This window comes from Astyanax mexicanus, chromosome 16, assembly GCF_023375975.1.
Source record: "Astyanax mexicanus isolate ESR-SI-001 chromosome 16, AstMex3_surface, whole genome shotgun sequence".
In the NCBI taxonomy this organism is placed as follows: Eukaryota; Metazoa; Chordata; class Actinopteri; order Characiformes; family Acestrorhamphidae; genus Astyanax; species Astyanax mexicanus.
The window spans coordinates 1954233-1979380 of record NC_064423.1 but is presented as its reverse complement, the minus strand read 5'-3'; the positions used below and the strand labels follow the sequence as shown (position 1 = coordinate 1979380).

Below are 25148 nucleotides of genomic sequence, written 5' to 3'. Positions count from 1 at the left end.
TATACAATATGTTATTATGGAAGCTATTAGAGGCATTACAGTATTAAAATCAGCCACAATCCCCTTTATTCTTCAGATAACAAAAAAAAAATCAGTTCAGTGTGCATTAAAATTATCCTTCAAGCTACAGTATTAATATAAGGGCTATAGTTACTGCTCTTGAAGTTTTTTTGCACCTCGTATCCAGAGTTTTAGTAAGTTTGATCACTTGTGCTGAATAAATGATTCCACATCCAAGATTTGGGAAACGAGAGGAACTTTTTTTCTGAGCTTTGGATCAATTGTATATGTCCATTTGTGTCTTTTCTGAGTGAATAATTGCTGTTTGCTGTTGTTTTCCTATTTTACTCAAAACACTCATACAGTGAGGAACAGCAGCAGGAGCTCCTCAGATAAAGTGCTGTTCTAATTTCTCTTCAGGCAGAGCAGAGCGTTTGACTCCACCGGATGAACTGGTATACCGCCTAGCACTAATCTCGACAGAAAACCAAACTAATATTTTAGGCCACTTTAGCACCTGCATTTCATATGGAAGTGTAAATCAGTTTGATTAATCATATTTTTGTATTAAATGCAAGCAATGTCAGTTTTCAAACAGAAAAGAAACTCAAAGACAAACACAAAAAAAACTCAGCCTTGCTGTACCTTGGAACCTCGTGCCTGAGGCTTCAGCACTTTGTGCGTGAGTGAGTGCTGGCGGAGTTGATGCAGCTGCAGGAACTGCAGTCCACACTGGCTGCAGGAAAAGGAGCGTTGCGTTTGGTGCTTCAGCATGTGGTTTTGCAGCTGGCTGCGGTAGACGAAAGCTTTACTGCACTGGCCGCACTGGAAAGTGGCTGGTCCTTGGTGGCTGACCTGGTGGCGCTTGAGGTGGGCATACGTAGGGAACTCCATGCCACAGTGCGAGCAGACGTGGCAGCGCCCACGTTCGTGCTTGACCTCGTGGGCCCGCAGCTCACTCGGGTAGGCGAAGCCGCGGCGGCAAAAGCGGCAGCTATAGGGTTTCACATCCGAGTGCTGTAGCATGTGCCGTTTTAAGTGGCTGGTCTGGGTAAAGCCCTTCTTGCAGACAGTGCATTTGTGTGGCCGTGTGCCCTGGTGTGTCAGGAGATGCGTCTGCAGGTGACTAGGCTGCTTAAAGAGCTTGCCACAGTGTGGACAAGCGTGTGGTTTGATGCCGTTGTGACCCAGTATGTGTGTAACTAGGTTGTATTTCGAAGTGTACGACTTTTCACACATGCGGCATTTCCATCGCTTTAAGCCTTCGCCAACATCAACGCAGTACGACTCGTTAATCTGGATGTTGATGTCCAGCCGGTCGATTCGGCGGCCCCTTGGTGCCTCTCCTTCCACTGGCTCACCCCAGAACATGCCCTGGCTGTTGTCCTCAAATTCCCCAACCCCATCCATATCGCCGTCCTCATAGCCAACCTCATTATTCTGGAAGTAGCCACTGATCTCCTCCCCTCCACCTCCTCCAGATTTACCCATCCTTCCATTCTCAACTTCTTCTAGTACCTCGTTAACTCCTCCCTTTTCCTGCGCGTGACTTCGCGTGTCACGAGTAGGAACCACATGTGGTGCATGTGCGTGTGGGTGAGTATTAAGGTTAGGATGAGGAGGCGGGTGGTGGTGGTGATGGTGGTGGTGGTGGTGGTGATGTTGGTCGGCTGGCGGGTGTGGGTTTTTCGGCTCCCGGACGCAGGCATTGCAGCAATTGTTAGCATGAGGTTTGGGGACAACCCTGTAGCCAGATGGGTCCACCATCTGCATGCTCTCTCTGGGAATCATGCTGGTCATCATGTGGTTGCAGGATGGGAGCTCTGGAGTGACGGACTCGCCTTTGACATGAGAACCTGCTTCTGAGTGGACTGCAGGGGCTTTGCCGTTCTCAGTCGGCCCATGCCACCGTCGCTCGGCACAACTTTGGTGCATGTGGCCGTCCTCGCCAACATTGACACCCAAATAGTCACCGTTCGCGCCTATGAGCTGATCGGCGTACTCGTAGTCCATTCGCTCGCCGGGTGGTGCAGGTGACTCTTTGGGATCTCCGGTGTAGAAACCGTTGGGGGCAATAGTAGCACCAAAGACCTCATTCTGAGATATGAGCCCCAACACGGCGGCCTGTGCCAAAGACAACACCACTACAGGGTCTGTCTGTGTCCCCACATCCATTTGCTGGTGCATTGCCTCAGAATAACATCTGACCAGCCGCTGGGTCTTCTCCTCCTGCAATATACACAGACACAGAATTGACCTTTAGGAATGCAGGCATAGGATACAACAGCAGTGACTCATTTCAATCCAAGTCCAACTGAGAGTAACTGAAGATGCTGCACAAACTTTGTCACTTTTACACATGCAAACTTCAGAGCTAGGCTGCAGATATATGAATATGAACCCAGCATGTGGCCCTCAGAGGCCCAAGTCCGAGCAGAGCACCCTCCTGTTACACTCTCTCGTTTACAATCTCAGACAGCTAACCTTAATGTTCTACGAGTTTCTAAAGATGAAAGAAACAGCTCTTAATACTTAGCATATCACACATACCTTGTCAAAAGCATGATACAGGTATTAACACTAAAACAGGCAGGAAAGAGAGCGCAACAGAGTGCAGAACGAGAGAGAACGGGTTGGGGGGTAGAGTAACTAAGTGAGAGGAATGGAGAAAAGGACAGGGAGGGGCCGACACTGGGTGAGCGAAAGAGAGAGAGAGAGAGGAAGAGAGAGAGAAAAAGAGAGAAGAAAAGACAACGAGGGAGAGAGGGAGAAGAGAGAGAGGGAGAGAGAGAGAGAGAGAGAGGGAGAGAAGAAGAGAGAGAGAGAGAAAGAGAGAGAGACAAAAGGGGAGGGAAGATGTAAAAAAGAAAGGTAAAAATAAAGCATTAAGATGAGAATGTAATGAAACCCAGGAAAGTAAACCCAAACTGGAGAATTAGTACAGAAGGAAAATGTACACTATTTCTGTCCTCTTGTGCTTAAAATAGGTCAATTCAATGTCTAGCATCCCTTAAATTGGACGATAATGAATGGCGTACAGATACACACTACACACACACTACACACACTACACACACACTACACACACACCCTCTGAGGTTGTCCTGGGTGCAGTAAGAGGAACTTACCACATTTTTCTTGGTTTGGGGTTTCAGATGTTTGAGAGATCTCATCCTTAAACAGAGTCAGAGCTTCACCTTCACTATCCTGCTCTTCACACTCTACTGCTGTCTGTAGCTGCACTGCCTCTAACATCACACACACTCACACACACACACACACACACACACACACAGTCTCTCTTCTTTCTATGTGTTGTTGTTCTCCCTCTGTTCTCTCTGTGTGTGAGCTCTCTCTCTCTCTCTCTCTCTCCCCTCCCTTTCTGTCAGTCTCTCTCTCTCCCAGATATGGTTGCTCTAATTTCCCTCTCTCACTCCTTTCTTCCCCTCCCCCATCTCTCTCTCTCTCTCTCTCTCTTTCCTCTGGTGCAAGAACTCTCTCTCTCTTTCTCTCTCCCTCTTTCTCTCTGTCCATCTAAAGCATTCTTTCATTCTTTCACAATCTCTCTCTTTTACTTACACACACACACACACACACACACACACACACTCTTTCTCTCTCACACACACACACTCGCACACAATTATACAATAATAACACTAACAAACATACAGTCATGTGGCTGCATCCCCAAAATAAATGTATATGGATGATAAACCCCTAAACTAGTACTATAGTGAGCAGCACAGACAAAGAATAAAAGAGGGAAAAGAGGGAAAGGGGGGTAAAAAGCAGTAAAAAGGCATGCACATCATCATAAGTATGGAATAAAATAATTTTTAAAAGGGAGACAGAGATGGAGACCGGGATTCACCTGTATTCAGTGCATGTACTACCAGCATCTCACTAGCAGCCTTTCAAATTGAACTATGTATAGTTATTCTATCCTAATAACAGTGTGGCATAATGCCAGCAGAGAAATATATAAACTAAACAATCACTAACTACATTTTAATAAAGAGTATTTATTAGAGTTTTATTAAATCCCATTTGTTTCCAGGCACAACTTAAACACCGAAGTTATTAATTAAGAAATGTAAAACAAAATAATGATGTATAGTTTTGTATGGACACTTGAACTGTTATATATTGTTGGTTAATTGATGTGGTTTAGTAAAATGCACCACATGGCAGCACATAAACACCTTTTTTTTTCTTTTTATAGTAGAGTTAAAATGCTTATGGTTGAACCTCAGGAGAAAATGGCTGAGAGAGAGAGAGGGATTCAGGAAGAAGAGAAAATGGACGGATGAGGGAGGAGAAGAGAAGGCTTCACCAGTGAGGAGAGAAAGAGGGAGGGAGAGTAGAGCGAGAGAGCAAATGGAGAGATGGAAAGGGAGAGAGGGGAGGGGATAAAGACAACCAGAAGGGAGGGGAGAGAGAGAGAGACAGGAAAGAGGGAGAGCAGAGCAAAGAGTGAGAGGAAAGAAGAAAGAAGTGGGGGAGGGGAGGGACATAGAAACCAAAAGGGTGGGGGGTGGAGAGAGAGAGAGAGGGAGAGAGAGAAAAAAAAAAGAGAGAGAGAGCGAGAGAGAGAGAAGAGCAGGTAGAGAGAGAGAGCGAGAATAAGGCAGAGGGAAAGAGAGGGAGGGAGAGAGGGAGGGAGAGAGCGAGACAGAGAGAATAGCAGGAGGGCAGAGGGAAGAGAGAGAGAGAGATAGAGAGATAGAGAGAGAGAGAGAGAGAGAGAGAGAGAGAGAGAGAGAGAGAGAGAGAGAGAGAGAGAGAGAGAGAGGCAAAACACAGTAAAAACAGAAACAACAGTGCGACTGCTTGTTCAGACACTACAGTCCACACTCTACCTTCATCTATCTGTTGTTAAATCCCAGCTCCGGAGAGGCAGATAGAGCTATGAAAATGTTAATTGTGTTTAAGCTTAATGTGCTCCAGATGGAAAGTACAGTTCAGAAGCTGGTCAACATGGTTTAACTTGTGATGTAGTCTAGTCCACAGGAGCTGGTATACTGTGAGCAGAGCAGGTCCTCACTTCCCTGGGCCCTAAGCAAGACTCTGATAAGGGGCCCTTCTACCTGAACTGTGGTTATTTGCAGGGCCCTATGCAGCCTGCAGAGTGAGCGTATAGGGTCGTCCAGGTTTGACTGGACTATTATCAAGATCAGTGGCATGCAGTGAATATAGCGGGTACCCTTTCAGCAAACCCACCCAACCCGCACCACGCATCCCCCAACCCCCTCACCCACCGGACTGGCGGCACAGATAAAAATCACAATATCTACATATCCTCTGTCTTGACTGAGTTATATGAACTTAATACACAAACAGCCCACAAATACAACTACAAACCACAAAAGTGGGGGTGTGATGAGACACTAATATCACGAGACGAGACATGATACTGGGTTCACGAGATTTAAAAATAAAATTGGCTTGAAAACTAGAGTTTTATTTGACAAAATTATATAACATACACTTAACAGACTGGTTTCTCTCACACATTGATTCTATAAGAGAAATAAGAATAAAAAAAAAAAAAAACTTTTCTAGGTCTTTTATAGTGCAAACAATAAGTGCAAACCACAACCAGTCATATTAAGACTATGGTTTGTGTTTTTTTTTCTCCTAAATCTCTTGTAATTTAACTATTCAGAACCATAACCAGTCATATTAAGACTATGCTTGAAGTGAAACAGAGACAGAACATGTTTTTAAATACAGTACAGAGCTAAGGGATTAGTACAGCTGTCTATGAAACAGTCACGTGTAGGATTTACTTGTGTTTACAGTGTTTACTAGGGCTGTGAATCTTTGGGACAGTAAGAGCACTGTCGCGCGGAGCTCACCTACTGTCGCGCGGAGCTTTTTAACTGTACCGCTGAGCTCACCTACTGTTTGTTTTTGTTTTTTTTCTCCTGCGAGACAGGTTTAAGCTTGACGAGAAATATCGTCACATTTTAATATCGCGAGATCTCGTGCCATGAGATCTCGTCACACCCCTACACAAAATTATACAATAAACCCAACAATCAATGCTTAATTTTCCTACAAGTACAGCTGTTCAGCTAATATCACTTATTTGTATGTCTACAGTACACCAGGGCAGCCAAAACATTAAGTACAACAAAACTCACCAGTCAGGCGGCCTATTATTTATGAATAAGTTTCACACTGAAGGACAGCCTTTTTAAAATGATGTGACACAATATCTGTTATCTGATTTACAGTCGCAATTCCATGATAGTTATCTAACTATTGAACTAATCCAGCATGCGTTCAGTTTTACGACTAATCAACACGTAGCCCCTTCAGCACAGCGCTCCGAAGAGTTTAGACAGCCATGGCCCCGCCCCCGGATAGAAAATCATGAATCTGATTGGTTAAATTGTCCTATGAATTTGCTAACAGACTCATGCTAACATTACTACACCTCTCTCAAAATCAGCAGAAGGGTCACGCAGAGACGTGGGCAGAAGCCATTTTAAAAAGCATTGATTGGTTAGAACAGCTGTCAGTCATATAAGGATCCCATAGCAACTGAAAAACAAAGACTAATAAAATACATAATAAAAGCTCCAGAGCAGCTAACAAAAAATTCAAAGATGTATACTAAAATTAAGCAGACTGAGCAGAGAAAGTTTAAATGTGGCCAGACATTTACATCATGAAGCACATAAATGCCACTGGAAATACTAGATATTCAATGATTTTCTTTGCTTGCATTCTTTTCTTCTCAAGTAGATTTTGAGGTGCTTTTACACCTGCCTTGTTTGGTTTGGACTGTCAAACTTTTTGATACTAAAAAAAAAAAAAAAAAAAAAAAAAAAAAAAAAAATGGCATAAAAGGACCAGAGTTTCCACTAATATATATATATATATATATATATATATATATATATATATATATATATATATATATATATATATATATATATATATATATATATATATATATTTATTTATATATAATAAAATAAATACATTTAATTCAATTGAGTTATAAGACGTTATAATAAAAGAATAAAAAGTAATTGCGTATTAATTAAATATACTAAACCCTGATACACAGGAGTTAAAATCTTACTGTTTTTCTCTCAGGGAACGGTACATTAAGGCACAAACTGTTTTTACAGCATATATTTACACATGCCCATAAAATGGTGAAAGACACAAGGTGGAGCTCTAACAGCAGGCAGACTGACAGCGATGCCCTCAGCTGTAGGCATTTTTCAATCAGAGTACGGGCATCTGCCAGTGGCGATTATTTGACTTTAGCTAGACTTTATTTGAATAAATTGGGGAAAAAAAAGCTTTTAACACCACTTTTCAGTTGGTATCAGTTTCTTTATCTTCACACACAGACTGACTGTTTATCACTTGAAAGATACAAGCTGAAACTGGTAAGCTTAGCATTGAGGTACACTGAGATACCGGACCTCTACGTCTGCTAAGCTACAAGACTTTCTGCCTTTCTCTGTACATTTCAGCTACATACAGCCCTGGAAAAAATGAAGAGACCCCAATAAAAAGATCCGTTTCTCAGATTTTACTGTTTGAAGAAATTGCATAAAGATGTTTTATTCTATTAACTACTTAAGTCACAACATTTATTCCAAATACAAATATTGTCATTTAAAGGTCCACTAGGTAGGATTGAGATTTTGTGCTCGTGGGATCCCCCTACAGTTGTAGAGTGTAATAAATGTTTCAGGCGGATTAGTTTCTCTTTCTTGTTTTCTGGCTTTCACAGACATATTCTGTCTCTTTCCAGCTTCTGCCAGAGTGTCTGTATGTTAGTTTGTAAAGAATGAACCAGTAGTTCTTGTAGAACTGTTAGAACTAAAGGTCGGAAAGCAGGTCGCAGTTCTCACGAGCGTTGGTCGCGGCCTCCTTGGAAAACTTACAGAGTCTGGTTTGAGCTCAGAGGAGCTCCGGCACAGACACGAGAGCACCGCTATTTCCTCCTATTACACCTCAATTCAGCGCTGCAGTGAGTTTCAAGCTGTAATTTTACTTCTTTAAAAATATCAAAAATCAAGAAAATCCTACCTAGTGCTGCTTTAAAGCATTTATTTACATAAAATGAGATGTTCAAATTAACAAAAAAAAGTACAGTGTCCCTAAATAATTCAAATAAAACAAGTTTATATTTATTTAGAACAACAATATTAAAGGTTAATATTACACTCAAACAGTTTTACTAATTACTATTTGGTGGAATAACCCTGATTTTTAATTGCAGCTATTATGCATCTTGGCATGATCTCCACTAGTCACAAAAAAACAATCCTCAGAGTTGGGAAATATTGCAAAAGCAGAGGGAAGCAAGTTTTCTTCCAGGATAGCTTTGAATGCGTCCTTCACAAATACGAATCTGCCCGATTCCAGTCTCGCTGAAGCATCCACAGATAATCACCAATCCTCCACCAAATTTCACAGTGGGTACAAGAAACTGTGGCTTGTACACCTTTCTCCAGGTCTCTGTCTAACCATTGGACAACCAGGTGTTGGGGGAAAAAAAATGGGTGATGGAAACTAGACTCATCAGTGAAGATGAGTCCAGTCCTGCTGCAAAATCATTTTGGTATTTTGCCATTTTTAGCCTAGCTCTTCTTTGCTTTTCAAGGAATATTTTTTTATAACTTTACATGACTTGAGCCCTGTCTCTACGACCCTGTTTCCAACTGCCATTTATCAATCTTTCTGTAGGTCACTTGAGGTCATCCTGTGGTTGCTGACAGTCAATCTCCAGACCTGAGACCTCCAGTTAACAGTCAATCTCCAGACTTGAACCTCACTGAAAACCTCTGAATTGTAATAACGATGAAGATGGACACAAGCCATCAAACTAATCTGAACTGTTTATATTTTTGCATCAGGGTAGACATAAGGTCACCCAAAAGCAGTGCAAAAAACTGGTGGAGGGCATGGCAAGATGCATGAAAGCTGTGATTAAAAGGTTAGGTTAAGGGTATAATACCAACAGGGCTGGGCGATATGGAAAAAAATATTATCACAATATAGATTTCCATATATATCACGATATAAATCAAATCACTTTCTGTTACACTCAAATATTTCTTTTTACTCACAGAATAAGGGAGTTATGGCCAAAATCACTAGCAGGCTCAGAGCCTTGTGGAAAGACACTAGGATGTCCACATCTTGCCAGGTGGGTACAAGGTACCCAGACAGCTTTTAAATTAATTTTTAATTTTTAATAAAATTATACTGAAGCAAAGGATTATTTCCCTACCTGAATGCAGCACTAAACACAAATTATTGTTTTTGCCTCCCTCTACCTCCCTTTCCTTCCTGAAAGAAATGATTAGTATTGTTGTTTCTAAATAAATATGACCTTTTTTTTGCATAATTTAATGTCTAAGAGCTCTGCATTTTTTTATCATTTTGACCATTTCTCATTTTCTGCAAAGAAATGCTTTAGAAGTAACAAAACCTTTATTGGGAATTTATTCTGTCAGTATTTAATCTGCATGGTATGTCACGGTAATCTCTGTGGGTTTTAACCTCCGAACCTGTACTGCCAATGCCCCAGTCCCACTTCAACACCCCAGATTGGCAGATATACAACACAACAGCAAACAATCAGCACACAACCATGCTGCAGCCATGGAAACAGGCGGACAGTTAGCTTTGGTTAACACAACCCAGGGTGCATCAAGCTAACGCAGTTATATAACATACACACGTTTGTTGTACAAACAATAAAAACATTGTAAGCTGATCAGTAAATGTTTACATTCATAGGGAATAACTTGCCATCTCCTGCCACAGTGTCAACTTATCAACTGTGTGAGCTTTATGTGAGGCAGACAACTCTCTCCAGTAGTGCTGGGCGAAATGGGAAAAATCATATATAACGATATGAATTTTTTAAAGCACGATAACGATATATATCAGGATATACCACATTTATATTAATAAATTATAAATAAATTAACAAACACGAAAATGAGGGTAATTTCAGTTCGTTTTAGTTTTTTCTTTTAATACCCGTTTTTCTTAGTTTCAGTTAAGGAGAACTTTCACTCTCAGTTTTCGTTATTTCCTTCATTTTCGTTAACAGTAATACTTGGTTTACGTATTAGCTATATGTGATTATCATGCCATGGCTTTATATACAATAAAAATAGTATTACAAAAATAGATGACTACATCACAGACTATTTCCTGTAGCCTGACTCGGCCCGAGAAAAGTGGTGGGAAATTACCGCACTGTGATTCACAGGAGAAATGTTTACTGTAGAATTCTCCTTCACAGAATTTCAATCATATTGCTTTGCAGATCTACAGTAACATGTACACTGTTTAGAGTACGGAGGACCAGATATGCCAACATAAAAGAAATAAAATAATTTTAATAATTTAATAATAAAAAAAAAGAAACAAAAAAGAATAAATGAAATGAAGAGTATAAAAACAAACAAACATTTATAATTTATAATTTATAATCATAAATTAATACATTTAGAGTATACATAAATGAATGCATCAACAAACAAATAAATAAATAAATAAATAAAAGCAATTTTGTATTTGTACACAAAGAGCATTAGTAAGGCCATGTATTAGATGGAGAACCACTGTAGAAAACATAGTTCATCTAATCCACAGATCAGTGCTGGGTTTATATCTATCTGGTACTCAGTTCCCCAATTAAGGACCCTAGTAAGAAATACATTCACAGAGAAATAATATAAATGCAGAAATAAATACTTAATTAAAAAAATTTTCTATGCCTCAAGTAGGGGTGGGCGATATGGCTCTAAAATAATATCACGATATTTCTGCGTATTTTTGCGATACCGATATACTTGGCGATATAGGAACACAGAAAAATAATTCATTAATTTCAGGAATATAGTATAAAAGTATAACAGTATAATCATAATGTGGCAAAATAAATCATATAGCATAAAATAATATAATGCAGCAAAACATATTGCAGAATATTTTCATGCATATAAACTGCAAACAAAAACTATAAACTAAAACAATTATACAATAAATACTTTTAAAGCTTCACAGTAAATAATGGACTACTTTTAAGACAAACCATCCCTATTATCACGATATGGATTTTTAATATCATGATATTTCTGTGTCATGATATATTGTATATGATATAATATTGCCCACCCCTAGCCTCAAGTAATCATTTATTTAATTTAAAAACTCAGCAAGGTAATTCACGCTTTTAATGTAACAACGTGCTTAGCGTTACTTCACCCACGCAGGAAAAAGGAGAAGGAGGTTTTTAATTGAGAAGAGGGTATTTTGAAGCGGTGAGGGAACAGAGCGACAACTTACGAGGAAACAGGGTAATAATAATGCAGCCTTTTAGGCTGGACAGTGTGTATTCACTCTTGCCTCCCACAACAGCACTTCTTTAATGCTGCACCGTCTCAGCCGAGGACACGTTAACCGTGGAGGTGAGAGAAAGTTAATATAACTCATAACAAATCAATGAGATTAACATTAATGTACCTTAATAACATAACGACCGCGCTGTGGAGTGCTTATTATTAGGAATACTGTGTAATGTGTGTGGTTAGTTTATTACAACAGAGACAAGTTCTAGACTTAATACAGGCTTTATGTAAACAGTAAACACAGCGCTGAGGAACACGTTAAAAACGTTAAAGTTGAAGCTGAGCTACAGTTACTTTGGCTGCAAACAATACGCTTGATTTTTTACATTTATTATTATTATTTTTTTTCCATTTTCTCCCCAATTTACACGGCCAATTACCAACCCACTCATTAGGACTAGGTGAAGACTAACACATGCTTCCTCTGATACATGTGAAGTCAGACACCGCTTCTTTTCGAGCTGCTGCTGATGTAGCATTACCGAGCAGCATCACAGCGTGATCGGAGGAAAGCGCAGTGACTCGGTTCAGATACATCAGCTCACAGACGCCCTGTGCTGCAGACATCACCCTAGGAGTGATGTGGGGAGAGAGCGCCATCTACCCACCCGGAGGGAGCAGGGCCAATTGTGCTCCCTCTGAACACCGGCAGCTTCATGGTTAAGTGTGTTTTTCTTGGTTGACGGATAAAATGGCAATTTACTACAATCTTAAGGTTCATAAATGCACGGCCATGAACTTACTGTATTATATCATTGTCTTAGTTATGTCAATTAATTAGAGCCAAGAAGTACAAAACATAAATAAACAAAAAAGGCACAATTATTCCACAGGTCTTGATGTATTTCGGAAAACATCCCCTGTCCAAGAAAGAGAATCCACCGGCTTGGTGGGACAAACTGGCAACATCTCTTCTGTTCAGAAGCTAAGATGCACAACATAATGCAAATCTTTATGCCCGTTTGTTATTGATTAATTCCCTATAGTTTTACTTACAAGAAATCTTTGTTGAAAATAATTAAAATTAATGAAAACTTCATTTTTTTAAAGTACTAATTATTAAATTATTATTATTACTTTAATTATTTCTATTTGTGTTTGCAGTTTGGAAATGTATGTTGTGAATTTAAAAATATAACTTATCTAAAAAAGGAAAACAATTGGTCATTCATTATTAAGTAAAATGTCTTGTTTTGTCTTGTGTATTTTTATTGCTCTTTAAGCAAGCAAATATGTTTTATATGATTACTCAATTAATCAAATAGATTTTTCAGTAGAGTACTCGATTAATAAAATAACCGAAAGCTGCAGCCCTGTAATATATAGAGGTTTTATTTATTTATATTCTGAATTTAATTATTTAACAATTTGTTTTCCTTATTTCCGCTTTTTAAACTTAATTTGTTTATTATTTATTGTGGCAGACCTGGTCCTCCATATTATATAGGTTTAACATACGAAATTTGTTTATTATACAGTACAGTAGTAATGCTGAGAACTACAGGAACTTGATACCATATGGCCATATGCCATCTTATATCTCATCCATGATTTCTATAAACACCAGTAATTATCAGACCCGCTCTACTGACTGGATCACCGGTCAGGTTCCTAGAGTTTTTTACTGGGAAACTGGGAAAATCTGCTTTTATCAGTTACAACATTAGTAACAGTGCCAGTAATGTAATAAAGGTCTGGAGTAAGATTTTAGAATCTGACATTACATTACAATTTAGAAAGTTTATGCAACCTCAATTTAGACTGATACAGAACCACAAAGATTATACCAATAGCAGTACTAATACTATGTAATACTGCAGCTATACCAGAGTATTTGCTCCTAGATGACAACAGCAGCACTGTCTCTCTGCATGTGATATTACAACGCATACCATTTGCTCGCAATGTTAGTTATTGTTAAGCAGCAAAGCTTACGTGGTGACTCCATAGACTGTGTATAGCTGAACAGAGCATCGTCTCTCAAAAGTGAATCCACCGCAGGTCGGGCGCCCCCTGCTGTTCGGCTGCAGAAAGCTGTGTAACCCCACCCACCCCATAGGTTTCAATGGCAAAACAGACAACTTTCAATCACGTTTTTATTTTTAATATACTGTAATTCTACCTCCATTATTTAAATGCAGCAGCTAGTGTAACCTCTGCTTATATTGTTAAATTTTTATATCCCCACAGAATTCATTTTTTAAAACGTTATTCAGCTCTATTATTTAAAAAGGTGTGGTTATTGGTGTGTGTAAAAGGGCTGGGTTATACCTAGTCGGGGCGGGACCATAGACTGTGTATAGCTCTGTGGAGGCAGCCCTCAGGGGCGGGGTTATTTAAATGAGTATGCTGTCTCTCCACAGTCTTTCTCCCTCCTCTGGTCTTTACTGCGCAGACTCGGGTATCAGGATCTCCAACATGGAGGAAGATTTTGGCTTCATTTTCATTGAGTGAATGGGAACGGCGACACGGCGTCCATCTTTTTTACAGTCTCTGGGTGTAACCCAGTGAGATAATGAAAATAAGGGATGGCTGAGCACTATGGGGCAATCCGTAATTTTTCCACACTGATTTTTTGAGACAGAAAAAAAAAAGTCCAGTCACATATTGTTTATGTATAGAGTACCAGTCAAACGTTGGGACACACTTTAAATTCAGTGGTTTTTCATAGTTTATTTTTTTCTTGCACTTTAGATTAATACTAAAGACATAAATGGAAATGTTTAATAAAATATGTTGTACATTTGTTATTTACTAAAAAAAATACTTCAAAAAGTTAATTACTTTAAAAAGTTAATTACTTACTTTTTATTTTCTTGCCCTCTTAAGTTTAAGTAATGTTCTAATCAATGTAAAGAAAGAACTACTCAACTAAGTAAAGCAAAAAATATTTTAAGAAATGAACTCCCAAAAAAATATCAAGTTTTCTTAAGTGCATTCCCAAAGACCTTCAAAAACCTTATGATGAGACTGGCTCTCCTCAGGACTGCCCCAGGAAAGAATGAGCAAGAGTTACCTCTGTTGATCATCAGTGTTTTCAGCACTTTTGCTTCCCAGAGTATTTTGATTTTTTTTATTTACCACTTCGTTTTTTACTACTTGATTCCTAATGTGTTCCTTCATAGTCTAGAAGACTTCAGTATTCATTTACAATGTAGTAAAAAACAGTGGATGAGAATGTGCGTCCAAACTTTTAACTGGTTCAAAATCAATACAAAGTCTATAGCACTCGGTCTATAGCACTCGGTCTATAGCACTCGGTCTATAGCACTCGGTCTATAGCACTCGGTCTATAGCACTCGGTCTATAGCACTCGGTCTATAGCACTCGGTCTATAGCACTCGGTCTATAGCAGAGCTAAGTATGCAAAAAATAAATAGTAATAATTTTTCATCCTTTCAAAGAGTTTTTCAACTTCATCCTTTCTTTAAATCATTTCCATCTAAATATTTAGAAGAGGGTTAGTGTCAGCCAGAAACAGTGCTATCCTGCTTTATAAGCGAACAGTAACCAGCTTCTCTCTTATTTTCTCAGCAGTTAAACACTGGTGTCATTGGTGTCAAACAACTTTGTTTACATTCACTAAGTGCAAACAATTGCTTAATTTATAACGATATTTCCATGTATGCAACACATTACAAAAAAAGTTGCAACTGCGCAAATTAAAGCTATTAATACCTAAATTAATACCTCGGACAGCATTGCATCAACCACAATAATAGCTGATAGAACCCACATGGGTAAGGAATTACTTGGGCAAACCTTCGTCAATAACTAGAATACACGGTTATATTCACAAATTTCACATTAAAATATACTGTGCAAAACAAAAGCCTTATGCCAACCATGAAGCCCTCACATTTTCATCCTGAGTACGCAAAATCTAAATGGTGGGCTGGATGTACAGAGCTGGAGAAAAAATAAGAGACGACTTAAAAATGATGAGTTTCTTTGATTTTACCAAATTGAAAACCTCGGGAATATAATCAAGAGGAAGATGGATGATCACAAGCCATCAAACCAAACTGAACTGCTTGAAGTGACAAAGTTATCCAAAATCAGTGTGTACGACTGGGGGAGGAGAACATGATGAACTCTTCAAATTTTATGAATATGAACTTGTTTTCTTTGCATTAAGCTCTGCATCTTTTTTTGTTATTTCAGCCACTTCTCATTTTTTGCAAATAAATGCTCTAAATGACAATATTTTTTTATTGGGAATTTGGGAGAAAAAAATATCTACTTTCTAAGAAGGCTGCGGTCCTTCAACCTGTATAAAACACTGCTGCGGACGTTCTAACTGTTTGTGATTACGAGAACTCTCTTCTTCAGCGCTGTGTGCTGGGGTAAATTTGTACACATTTATTAAATGTAGCAAACTGGTAATCATAATTGTGTACAATTATTGACAACAAACAATAAATATGTGCCATATTTTGACCAGTTGTAAATGAGTCTGTGTGTAGGTTAGCACAAAATTGCTTTTTAAAAAAATGTTAAACCTGGAGAAAGGAGCAGTTAAATGAAGTATAAAAACGCAATCATAAACTTTGAACTGGTGCTAACACAAACAAAGAAATAGCCAAATAAATCCAATCAAATTATTACATAAATAAATGAAACTGTAATTACAATCTATGATCTAATAATCTATTTTGGAATGGAGAGTTTTAAGTGTTTTAGTTGACCTTTGGACATCTTTAAGTGGAAGAAAGATTACTGCCTTTATAAGATGTGTCACTGTCTGTTCTGCCTGTTCACATCCATAAAAGACTGTAAATGGGTCTGTTAAAGCATACAGGATTAATCTCTAAATCAGAGTAGCCTATAGCATTTTTTTCCCCAAATCTGTTAGGCTAATTACCCCACCCACTCCTTAGTGTTCTCCCCATCATTGCAGTGCTCTCAGCACTAGGAGGTGAAGACTAGCACAAGCCTCCATCGATATATTTGAAGCCAGACTCCGCCTCTGGTCAAATTGCAGCATCACCAGAGTGCTCTAATACATCAGCTGCCTGTCTGACTAACATTATACTAGGAGTGATGAGGGAAGAGATCACCACCTACCCAACCAGCGAGAGCATGGCCAATAAGGCCCCTCTCAGACTCCGGCTGCTGATGGTGAGCTGCATGATCAGGTATTCAAACCAATGATCCTTGGATCAAAGTGGAACGCCTTATTTCACAGGATCATCCAGTGCACACACAGTAGCCTGCAGCATATTGAGTTTTTTTTTGTATAACTGTAGCAGAAGGAAAGTATGATAACAGTAGGGGTGTCACGATTTAGAAAATTTCATCAAAATCGATCAAAATGATGTCATGGTCTCGAGCCTCGAAGTCAAAAAGAGGATCGACGATCCCTCCCTCTAAACTACGCAAATGGTGCAGCACACTGTAGCGACGCCGCGGACATTGTGACTGCTGAAAGAGCAGCTCTTTCTCCAGAGAATGTGAACATTCTCATCTTCTTAAAGAAAAACTTCAAAATATAAAAATAACAGTTGTTTTGTCTAGCCTCAAATATGTTAATAGTTTTGGTACCTTAAGGAGCATCTTTCTCTCAGATAAAGTTAATAATATATCTTTATTAAAGAAAAAAACTTCTCATTCTCAGAGACTGAAAAAGTTTTAAAGTCTTATTTTTCATGTTTAACTGTTATAGTAGGATAGAGTTCAGTTTGTTAAGGCTCTAATTGTTCTATTATTTTGTACATGACTGTTCCTGTATTTTTTTATTATTTATTTTGTTATGTTGCACATTGCTGTTTTAATAGTGCACCCTGCTGCTACCAAAAAAAGCCACTAGATGGCATTACATATATATCTATATATCTATACATATATATAGGCCATTAGTGCCTAATGTGGTGTATTACAGATCACTTGTATCACTTGTATCACTTTGCATTACTTATATCAAGCCCACCTTTTGAAATAAGATATTGTAAATTTGATGAATCAAACCAATGACTGACCATAGACTAATCTAAAACTGGCATAGGCCTTTCTGCTGTAAAAAAAAGAAAAAGAAAACTGTGAATCGAATCGTGACCTCAAATTGGAAATAAAATCAAATCGAGGATTTAGAGAATCGTGTAATTATCACAGAATCTATGTATATCATTATGTGAGATATACTACAAACAAGAGCTTAGAGTCTCTGCCCAAACCCAAACACGGGCCGAGATTTTCGGGTCGGGCTCCAGAAAATAGTCTGAGATGTAGGCATCTGTTTTTTAATTATATTTTTATTTTTAAATAAAATAACGATAATAACGAAAACTGAAAGTGAAACTAAACTAATTTATTTATAAGCGCTGTTTTCACTCCCGCAGAGTGGGGGTCGGAGGGTGTTGTGCCGATTCTGTCTGCGAAGCGGGAGTCGGATTCAGCAGCGGATTCGGCACAAGCGCGGCGGCACCTCGAGGTCCGCGGTGTTAGTTGTAAGCGCTCGCGCTAGCCGCAAAATACGACAGAAAACACTGAGGGAGCTGCAGAATTATGTATGGGACTAGAATATGTGCATGAGGAGATAAAAGAGATCCTTTACCTGTGAGTAGCTCACACCAGAACACACCAAATCTCTGTGTCTCTCTCTCTCTCTCTCTCTCTCTCGCACGTGAACTCCTCCGCGTTTGACTTGCAGCACTGTGTGTAGCTGTTCTTAAAAATCTTTTTAATTAAATAATCGTTCTATGCTTTTATGTTACAGTGCTGTTTAACATAATTCTGATTATATTTCGCTCATTCAATCAGCCCGAAAACAGTCAGTTAATGGGGCGGGGCGGGGCGGGCTCATAATGACAGTTTATGGTTCGGGTTGGGTCGGGCTCGGGCAGAACGAGCACGGGCTCGGGCTGGGTCGGGTCGGATTTTTTGGGCCTGATCTAACCGCTACTACAAACCATTGAACTTAAACCACCTATGCATGCAAACTGCTTAGTGAAAGACTGGGTCTCTCTCAGGAGCTCAGTGAACTCCAGTGTGGTACAGTGATAGGATGCAGCACCTGTGCAACAAGTCCAGTTGTGAAATTTTCTTACTATTAAATATTCCACAGCCAGCTGTCAGTGATATCATAACACAGCAACTCTGTGAGTTACTACATCACTACACACATCCAAACTTCATGTTACGTTCAGATTAAATCAAGAACAGTAGAAAGAGCTTCATGGAACAGGTTTCCATGGCCGAGCAGAATACATGCTATGCTACTAGAATACTACCATATTGCGCACACAGTCCACCAAGAGTGCTTCACTAACCAAGTCTAGTGTAAAATCAACGAGAAGGGACCAAATTCTCCAACTGCCAAATACATTTCTCCTCCAAAAAGTCCTTTAGACATTATATAAGTTTTATATGTTAACTGTTGATACCCTTCCACTAAAGAAAGAAAAATCCACAATGGTCACTGGAATAGCTTGAAACTGACAAAAGTAATAATTAATAAAAATGCACAACTAATTAACAAAAATATCAACTAATGACAATCACACATTACTTTTGAATTGTGGTTCAACATAATCATTTTATACAACCAACTAATGAAACTTTAAAAATATATATTTAAAAATTATAATTTTATTAATCAAAGGAAAACTAAAAAATTATCCACACCAATCTAGCCCTGTGTGAAAATGTGTTTGCCCCTAAACCTAAAAACTTGGTTTTGCCCTCCTTGCCAGCAACAACTGCAGTCAAGCTTTACTGATAATTGGCAAGGAGTCTTTCACGTCTCTGTGGAGGAATTTAAGTTTAATATCCTGTTTAAGATCATACCGAAGCATCTTAATCAGACTTCGACTAGGAAAAGAAGCTCCAGACCATCATACTACCACCACCATGTTTTACGTTCAGTCTGATGCCTTCTTTCTGAAATTATGTGTTAGTTTTACAATCAACAAATGGACAAAGACATGCTACATACAGTACAGGCCAAAAGTTTGGACACACCTTCTCATTCAATGCGTTTTCTTTATTTTCATGACTATTTACATTGTAGATTCTCACTGAAGCAACAAAACTATGAATGAACACATGTAGTTTTATGAACACATGCAGTTTTATGTACTTAACAAAAAAAAGGTGAAATAACTGAAAACATGTTTTATATTCTAGTTTCTTCAAAATAGCCACTGCTTTGCACATTCTTGGCAGTATCTCCATGAGCTTCAAGAGGTGGTCACCTAAATGGTGTTCAGGTGTTTCTTATCAGGGTTAATTAGTGGAACTTCTTGCTTTTTCAATGGGGTCAGGACCATCAGTTGTGTTGTGCAGAAGTCAGGTTACTACACAGCCCACAGCCCTACTGGACAACTGTTAAAATTCATATTATGGAAAGAACCAATCAGCGAACTAAAGAAAAACTAGTGGCCATCATTACTTTAAGAAATGAAGGTCAGTCAGTCCGGAAAATTGCAAAAACTTTAAATGTGTCCACAAGTGGAGTCGCAAAAATCATCAAGCGCTACAACGAAACTGGCACACATGAGGACCGACCCAGGAAAGGAAGACCAAGAGTCATCTCAGCTTCTTAGGACAAGTTCATCCGAGTCATAAGCCTCAGAAATCACAAGTTAGTGTCTCAGATCATAGACCAGTTGTTCTAGCAGAGTTCTAGCAGGAGTTCTAAGGAGAGGCAACATGCAGAAGAGATTCATTTGGGCTAAGAAACACAAGAAATGGACATTTGACCAGTGGAAATCTGTGAGTCCAAATTTGAGATATTTGGTTCCAACCGCTGTGTCTTTGTGATACGCAAAAAAGGTGAACGGATGGTTCCCACTGTGCACTGTGAAGCATGGTGGTGGAGGAGCTGTGATTGTGTAGGGGTGTGTTGCTGGGGACACTGTTGGTAATTTATTAAAAATTGAAGACACACTGAACCAGCATGGCTACCTTAGCATCCTGCAGCGACATGCCATCTCATCTGGTTTGCGTTCAGTTGGACGATCATTTATTTTTTTAACAGGACAACGACCCCAAACACACCTCCAGGCTGTGTAAGGGCTATTTCACCAAGAAGGAGAGTGATGGAGTGCTGCGGCAGGTGACTTGGCCTCCACAGTCACCGGACCTGAACCCAATCCAGATGGTTTGGGGTGAGCTGGACCACAGAGTGAAGAAGACAAAGGAGCAACAAGTGCTAATAAACACCTCTGGGAACTCCTATCTTCAAGACTGTTGGAAAACCATTTCAGGTGACCACCTCTTGAAGCTCATTGAGAGAATGATGCCATAAGTGTGCAAAGCAGTAATCAGAGCAAAGGGGGGCTATTTTGAAGAAACTAGAATATAAAACATGTTTTCAGTTATTTCACCTTTTTTGAACATAACTCCTCATGTAGTTTTGATGCCTTCAGTGAGAAGCTACAAAGTAAATAGCCATGAAAATAAAGAAAACGCATTGAATGAGAAGGTGTGTCCAAACTTTTGGCCTGTACTGTATGTTTCTCAATATTGCCCACCTAACTGCAAATTCTGCTTCTTGCTTTGCTGAAACAATGGACAATACTGGCTGTATTTTATTAAAATTAGTAAACATGTCTGTTCATATAATTTCTGACCAATGCCACTATAACACAAATCACGTCATTCCTACAAGCTCCAAAGTCATACGTCCAAGTAGGACCTAAAGACAATGTGAAAATTCTGCAAACATCACAGTCATAAAACTAAAAAACATATTTCTTTCTTAAGTAAAACAGACAAAGCATTATTCAAATCTGTCCAATTCATGCATAAGTCATGCATTCATTCTTGCCTTTCCCCCTTCCACACTGTACACAGGGTGCTACAAACTGCTGATGTCAATCATCCAAAATATTTTAATAAGCGCTTGTAAAGTGTTCCCAGCCCATCATACTGTGGCAAACTAGTAGATACTCGAAGATGACACAGTAAAATAAACAAATACCTACTGAAGTGAAACAAACCACGTGACAGATATATTTGGTTTCAGTTTAAGCAGCTATATTAAAAATATAATACTATATACCACTATAACAAGGAGGTCGCTCAAGCTGATGGCGCTCAGAGGGAGCACTGGGGGGGTAGATGCTCTCTCCCCACATCACTCCTAGGGTGATGTCCGCAACACAGGGCGTCTGTGAGCTTATGTATCGGAACTGAGCAGCTGTGCTTTCCTCCGAGCGCACTGGCTGCTCGGCAATGCTGCATCAGCAGCAGTTCAAAAAGAAGCGGAGTCTGACTTCACATGTATCAGAGGAAGCGTGTGTTAGTCTTCACCCTCCTGGTGAGTTGGAGCATCACTAGTGATAGGGGGAGTCCTAATGAGTGGGTTGGGTAATTGGCCATGTAAATTGGGGAGAGAATGGGAAAAAATAGAAATAAAATTATGAAAAATAAATAAATAAATTTGAGCACAAATGGACAAAAACTGTTGTCATTCTGTGGGTAACCAATATGCTGGAACCTTACCCTGTTAGCAGCAAACACTGAATAAAGAATCAATTTATGGATGCATTACATCTTTTGATGTAGATGATGAAAAAACAACCGTTAACATTTAAGACTGCCTAATAGTCATCAGTTAGCTAGTGCTAAAATTATGATGACAAAAATCAATGGTTGTTAGGGTTGATTAATCGATTAGGCTCTGATTATAATTATATCAATTATTGAATAACAATTGTTATTTCAATGTCCCCTTCGACACTACAAGAACAACAGATTAGAACCTATAAGAACGGAACACCAACGATATATACACATTTAATGTAACTAAAGCTTAATACAAGTCACACATCGATTAGAGACGGAAAAGTGAACGTTGCTTCAACATACTTCTGCTGTGTAAAAATTTTATTAACCTACATTAGCCTACATTAGTACACAAGCTTTTGTAACTTCACAGTTAACGTTACCTACCTCAAGCTAGAACTTTGAGAAAGAATAACTCTGAAACCGAACAGAACACTGATCCAGACTATGAATAAATATACAGCTCTGGGAAAAAATAAGAGACCACTTAAAAATAATATATATTTTTTTATTGTACCTAATTGAAAACCTCTGGAATATAAGTAAGATGAAAATGGATGATCACAAGCCAAACAATCTCAAACCAAGCTGAACTGCTTGAATTTTTGCACCAGGAGAAAAGCAGCATAAAGTTATCCAAAATCAGTGTGTAAGACTGGTGGAGGAGAACATGCCAGGATGCATGAAAACTGTGATTAAAAACCAGGGTTATTTCAACAAATATTGATTTCTGGACTCTTAAAACTTTATGAAAATAAACTTATTATCTTTGTAATATTTGAGGTCTAAACGCTTTTTCCATTTCTCATTTTCCGCAAATGAATGTTCTAAATGACAAAAATTTTTATTGAAATTTGGGAGAAATGTTGGTCGTAGGTCATAGAATAAAACAACAATGTTCATTTTAATCAAACATAAACCTATAAATAGCAAAATCAGAGAAACTGATTCAGAAACTGAGGTGGTCTCTTAATTTTTTTCCAGGGCTGTATATGGATGTTTGTTTCCCGGGTCAGGGTGGCTGTTTTGAGGGAGACGGACAGTATGGCCTGCTGCTGCCGCTGCTGTGTTCATTTATGCAGTTTTCCCCCCGGCGCCATCTGTTTGTGGCAGTGTGGAAACAAAAATGAACAGGCGACATTTTGGCTCTGAAAAAAGACGAGTATCTACTGTATATAGGAACAATAACACAAACAGCCATACCTGACCAAAACCGCAGAGCTAAATACTCCCAGCTCAGAGTGCGGGTTATTGTACAGGCCAGTCATAAAGAAGTGACCGGGTTTCGCTGGGATATAAACACTGGGTCAGTCGGCCGATCAGTTCTAGAATATTCAGTATTTTGTTAAACAGTGATTGGGGTCGAGCAGCGGCTGAACTTACCGCTCTGCAGGAGCCGGCGGTGCTGCTATTAAACACGGTGTTGTTTGTGCTGAGTATCGCTGGAGGTGTAGATTAGAGTAGCTGTAGCCTCTGTGCTCCACAGGAAGGAAGAAGCGGGCGAGAGAAAGAATGACGTGAACGAACAACAGCCGGTGTTCCGTCGAGTTCTGCTACCCCGCCAAACCGTGCTACCCTGGTGTTATAGAAGTGCCGGTATGATCAAATTTTAATAGCCTGAATCACTGTATCAGGAATAAGTTATAGTGGTAATATAGGTGATTTAAAAAACATACATCTAATTTGTCAGGAAAAACTAGAGGTGGGTAACCCAGGTAACCAACTCTAGCAGTTGAAAATAGTACAAATGAGAGTTCTGCGCATGCGCAGAGCCGCTAAGTAGCACATATCGATGGGTAGCACAACTCGATAAAACACCGGGAACCTCCGCGGCGTCAGAGCGACAGGAAGCCATACAGCCACGAGTTTAGCTTACCTCCCATATAATTATTATAATCACGCTAAATTATAATATAGATACAGATCAGAACTGTTCATTTTGCTTCAAATATCCAGAAAAAACTAACTAGAATGCCTTGAATATCGTTGGAAAGCTCTTACTAAATATATTTTTTAATAAAGCGAATTACAGGGTAGATATAAAATGATGCAAAGATTATTTTATTTTATTTTGCTGTAAGGTCTCTGCTGTCAACTTTACTTTGAATCTGATGATTCTCTTTGGGAAACACTATTTGCACAAACTAAAATTCGGTAAAATTAAACTCTTTTTAAAATGTATTTCTTGTTAAATTTAATTTGTTTATATAGTTTTTTATATAGTCTCAGCAACAAAAAAGTTGTGTCCACTATTTGGTTGATGAATGAGTTTTGTTTGAGTATAAATGTTCTGTTCAGCTTGTAAAAACTTTTTTGGTTGTATGCTTTAATTATCTTGGATGTTCTTGTTTGTATTTTGATGTTTTTGAAAATTATTTAATTAATCTCAACATGTACTCGATTTATTGATTTGTTTATAATACAACTTATTTACTTATTTATACTCAGCTCCAGATTAGCAGCCAGCATTAAAAAACACATTGACATATGTGAAATGCAGAACACTGAAACAAGAAAACAAACCTATCCATGAAAGCAAAGAACATTAAATAAACATCATTTTTAGCTTTAGTGGGTTAAATGTTGATGATGGAAAATGGCCTTAACACAACCTTTTTTTAATTGCAGTCATCATTAGTTTCTGTTCGAATTCTGGCATTTAGGTGAAAGGTGCTCCCTCAAATAATAATTATGATATGAATTGTTATCATTTCCCTTTCTACACTTTTTTTTTTTTTTTCAAAATTGTGTTTTATAAAATACCATTTTTGGTGCCTACATTTGGGTGTGTAAACTTTGTTAGTCGAATGGCCAATAGAGGGCACAACAGTCCAGCCATTAGTCCTTTATTGTTCAACTGACCGCAGAGGCTCCTACTAAAAACAGTGCTGGTCCCATATTGTGCCCTATTCACTATTTTGAGTAATACTGTGGGGTTCTGCCATGTTGTAGGGTCAGTGTAACGCCTATCAGTTAAATTTTCTTTCAAAATATTGAGTTTAAATCTACTTAGGGTTTAAGTACAAATAAATTAAGTCAAAATATGTACATTTTCAATAGAATAGAATTTCAAAAGAATTATTAAAGAATTGTCTCCCATTTCTCTTCCCAATTTAGCTAGAAAACCTGTTAGACAACTGTATATTCCCCATTGGTGATGCCACAACACAATGAGGGTATAGACTAGCACATGCCGAACTGCTGCTGATACAGCATTGCTGAGTAGCATCA

At 38.8% G+C, this 25148-nt stretch overlaps 1 protein-coding gene across 2 annotated transcripts in view; it reads right to left on the bottom strand.

Moving 5' to 3' along the window:
• The window catches only part of znf710b (zinc finger protein 710b), a 39509-nt gene extending 16049 nt beyond the window's left edge, over nt 1-23460 (bottom strand). The window contains exons 1-2 of one of the 2 annotated variants that reach the window (XM_022669982.2): nt 23301-23460; nt 646-2229 (exon numbers count right to left, since the gene is read on the bottom strand). In XM_022669982.2, coding sequence (XP_022525703.2) covers nt 646-2187 — 1542 coding nt within the window. In that variant the 5' untranslated portion in view covers nt 2188-2229; nt 23301-23460. Of the gene's footprint in view, nt 1-645; nt 2230-3128; nt 3439-23300 lie in introns of those variants that run through there. The other variant, XM_022669981.2, reaches the window with a different exon arrangement.
• Nucleotides 23461-25148: the final 1688 nt, after the last annotated feature.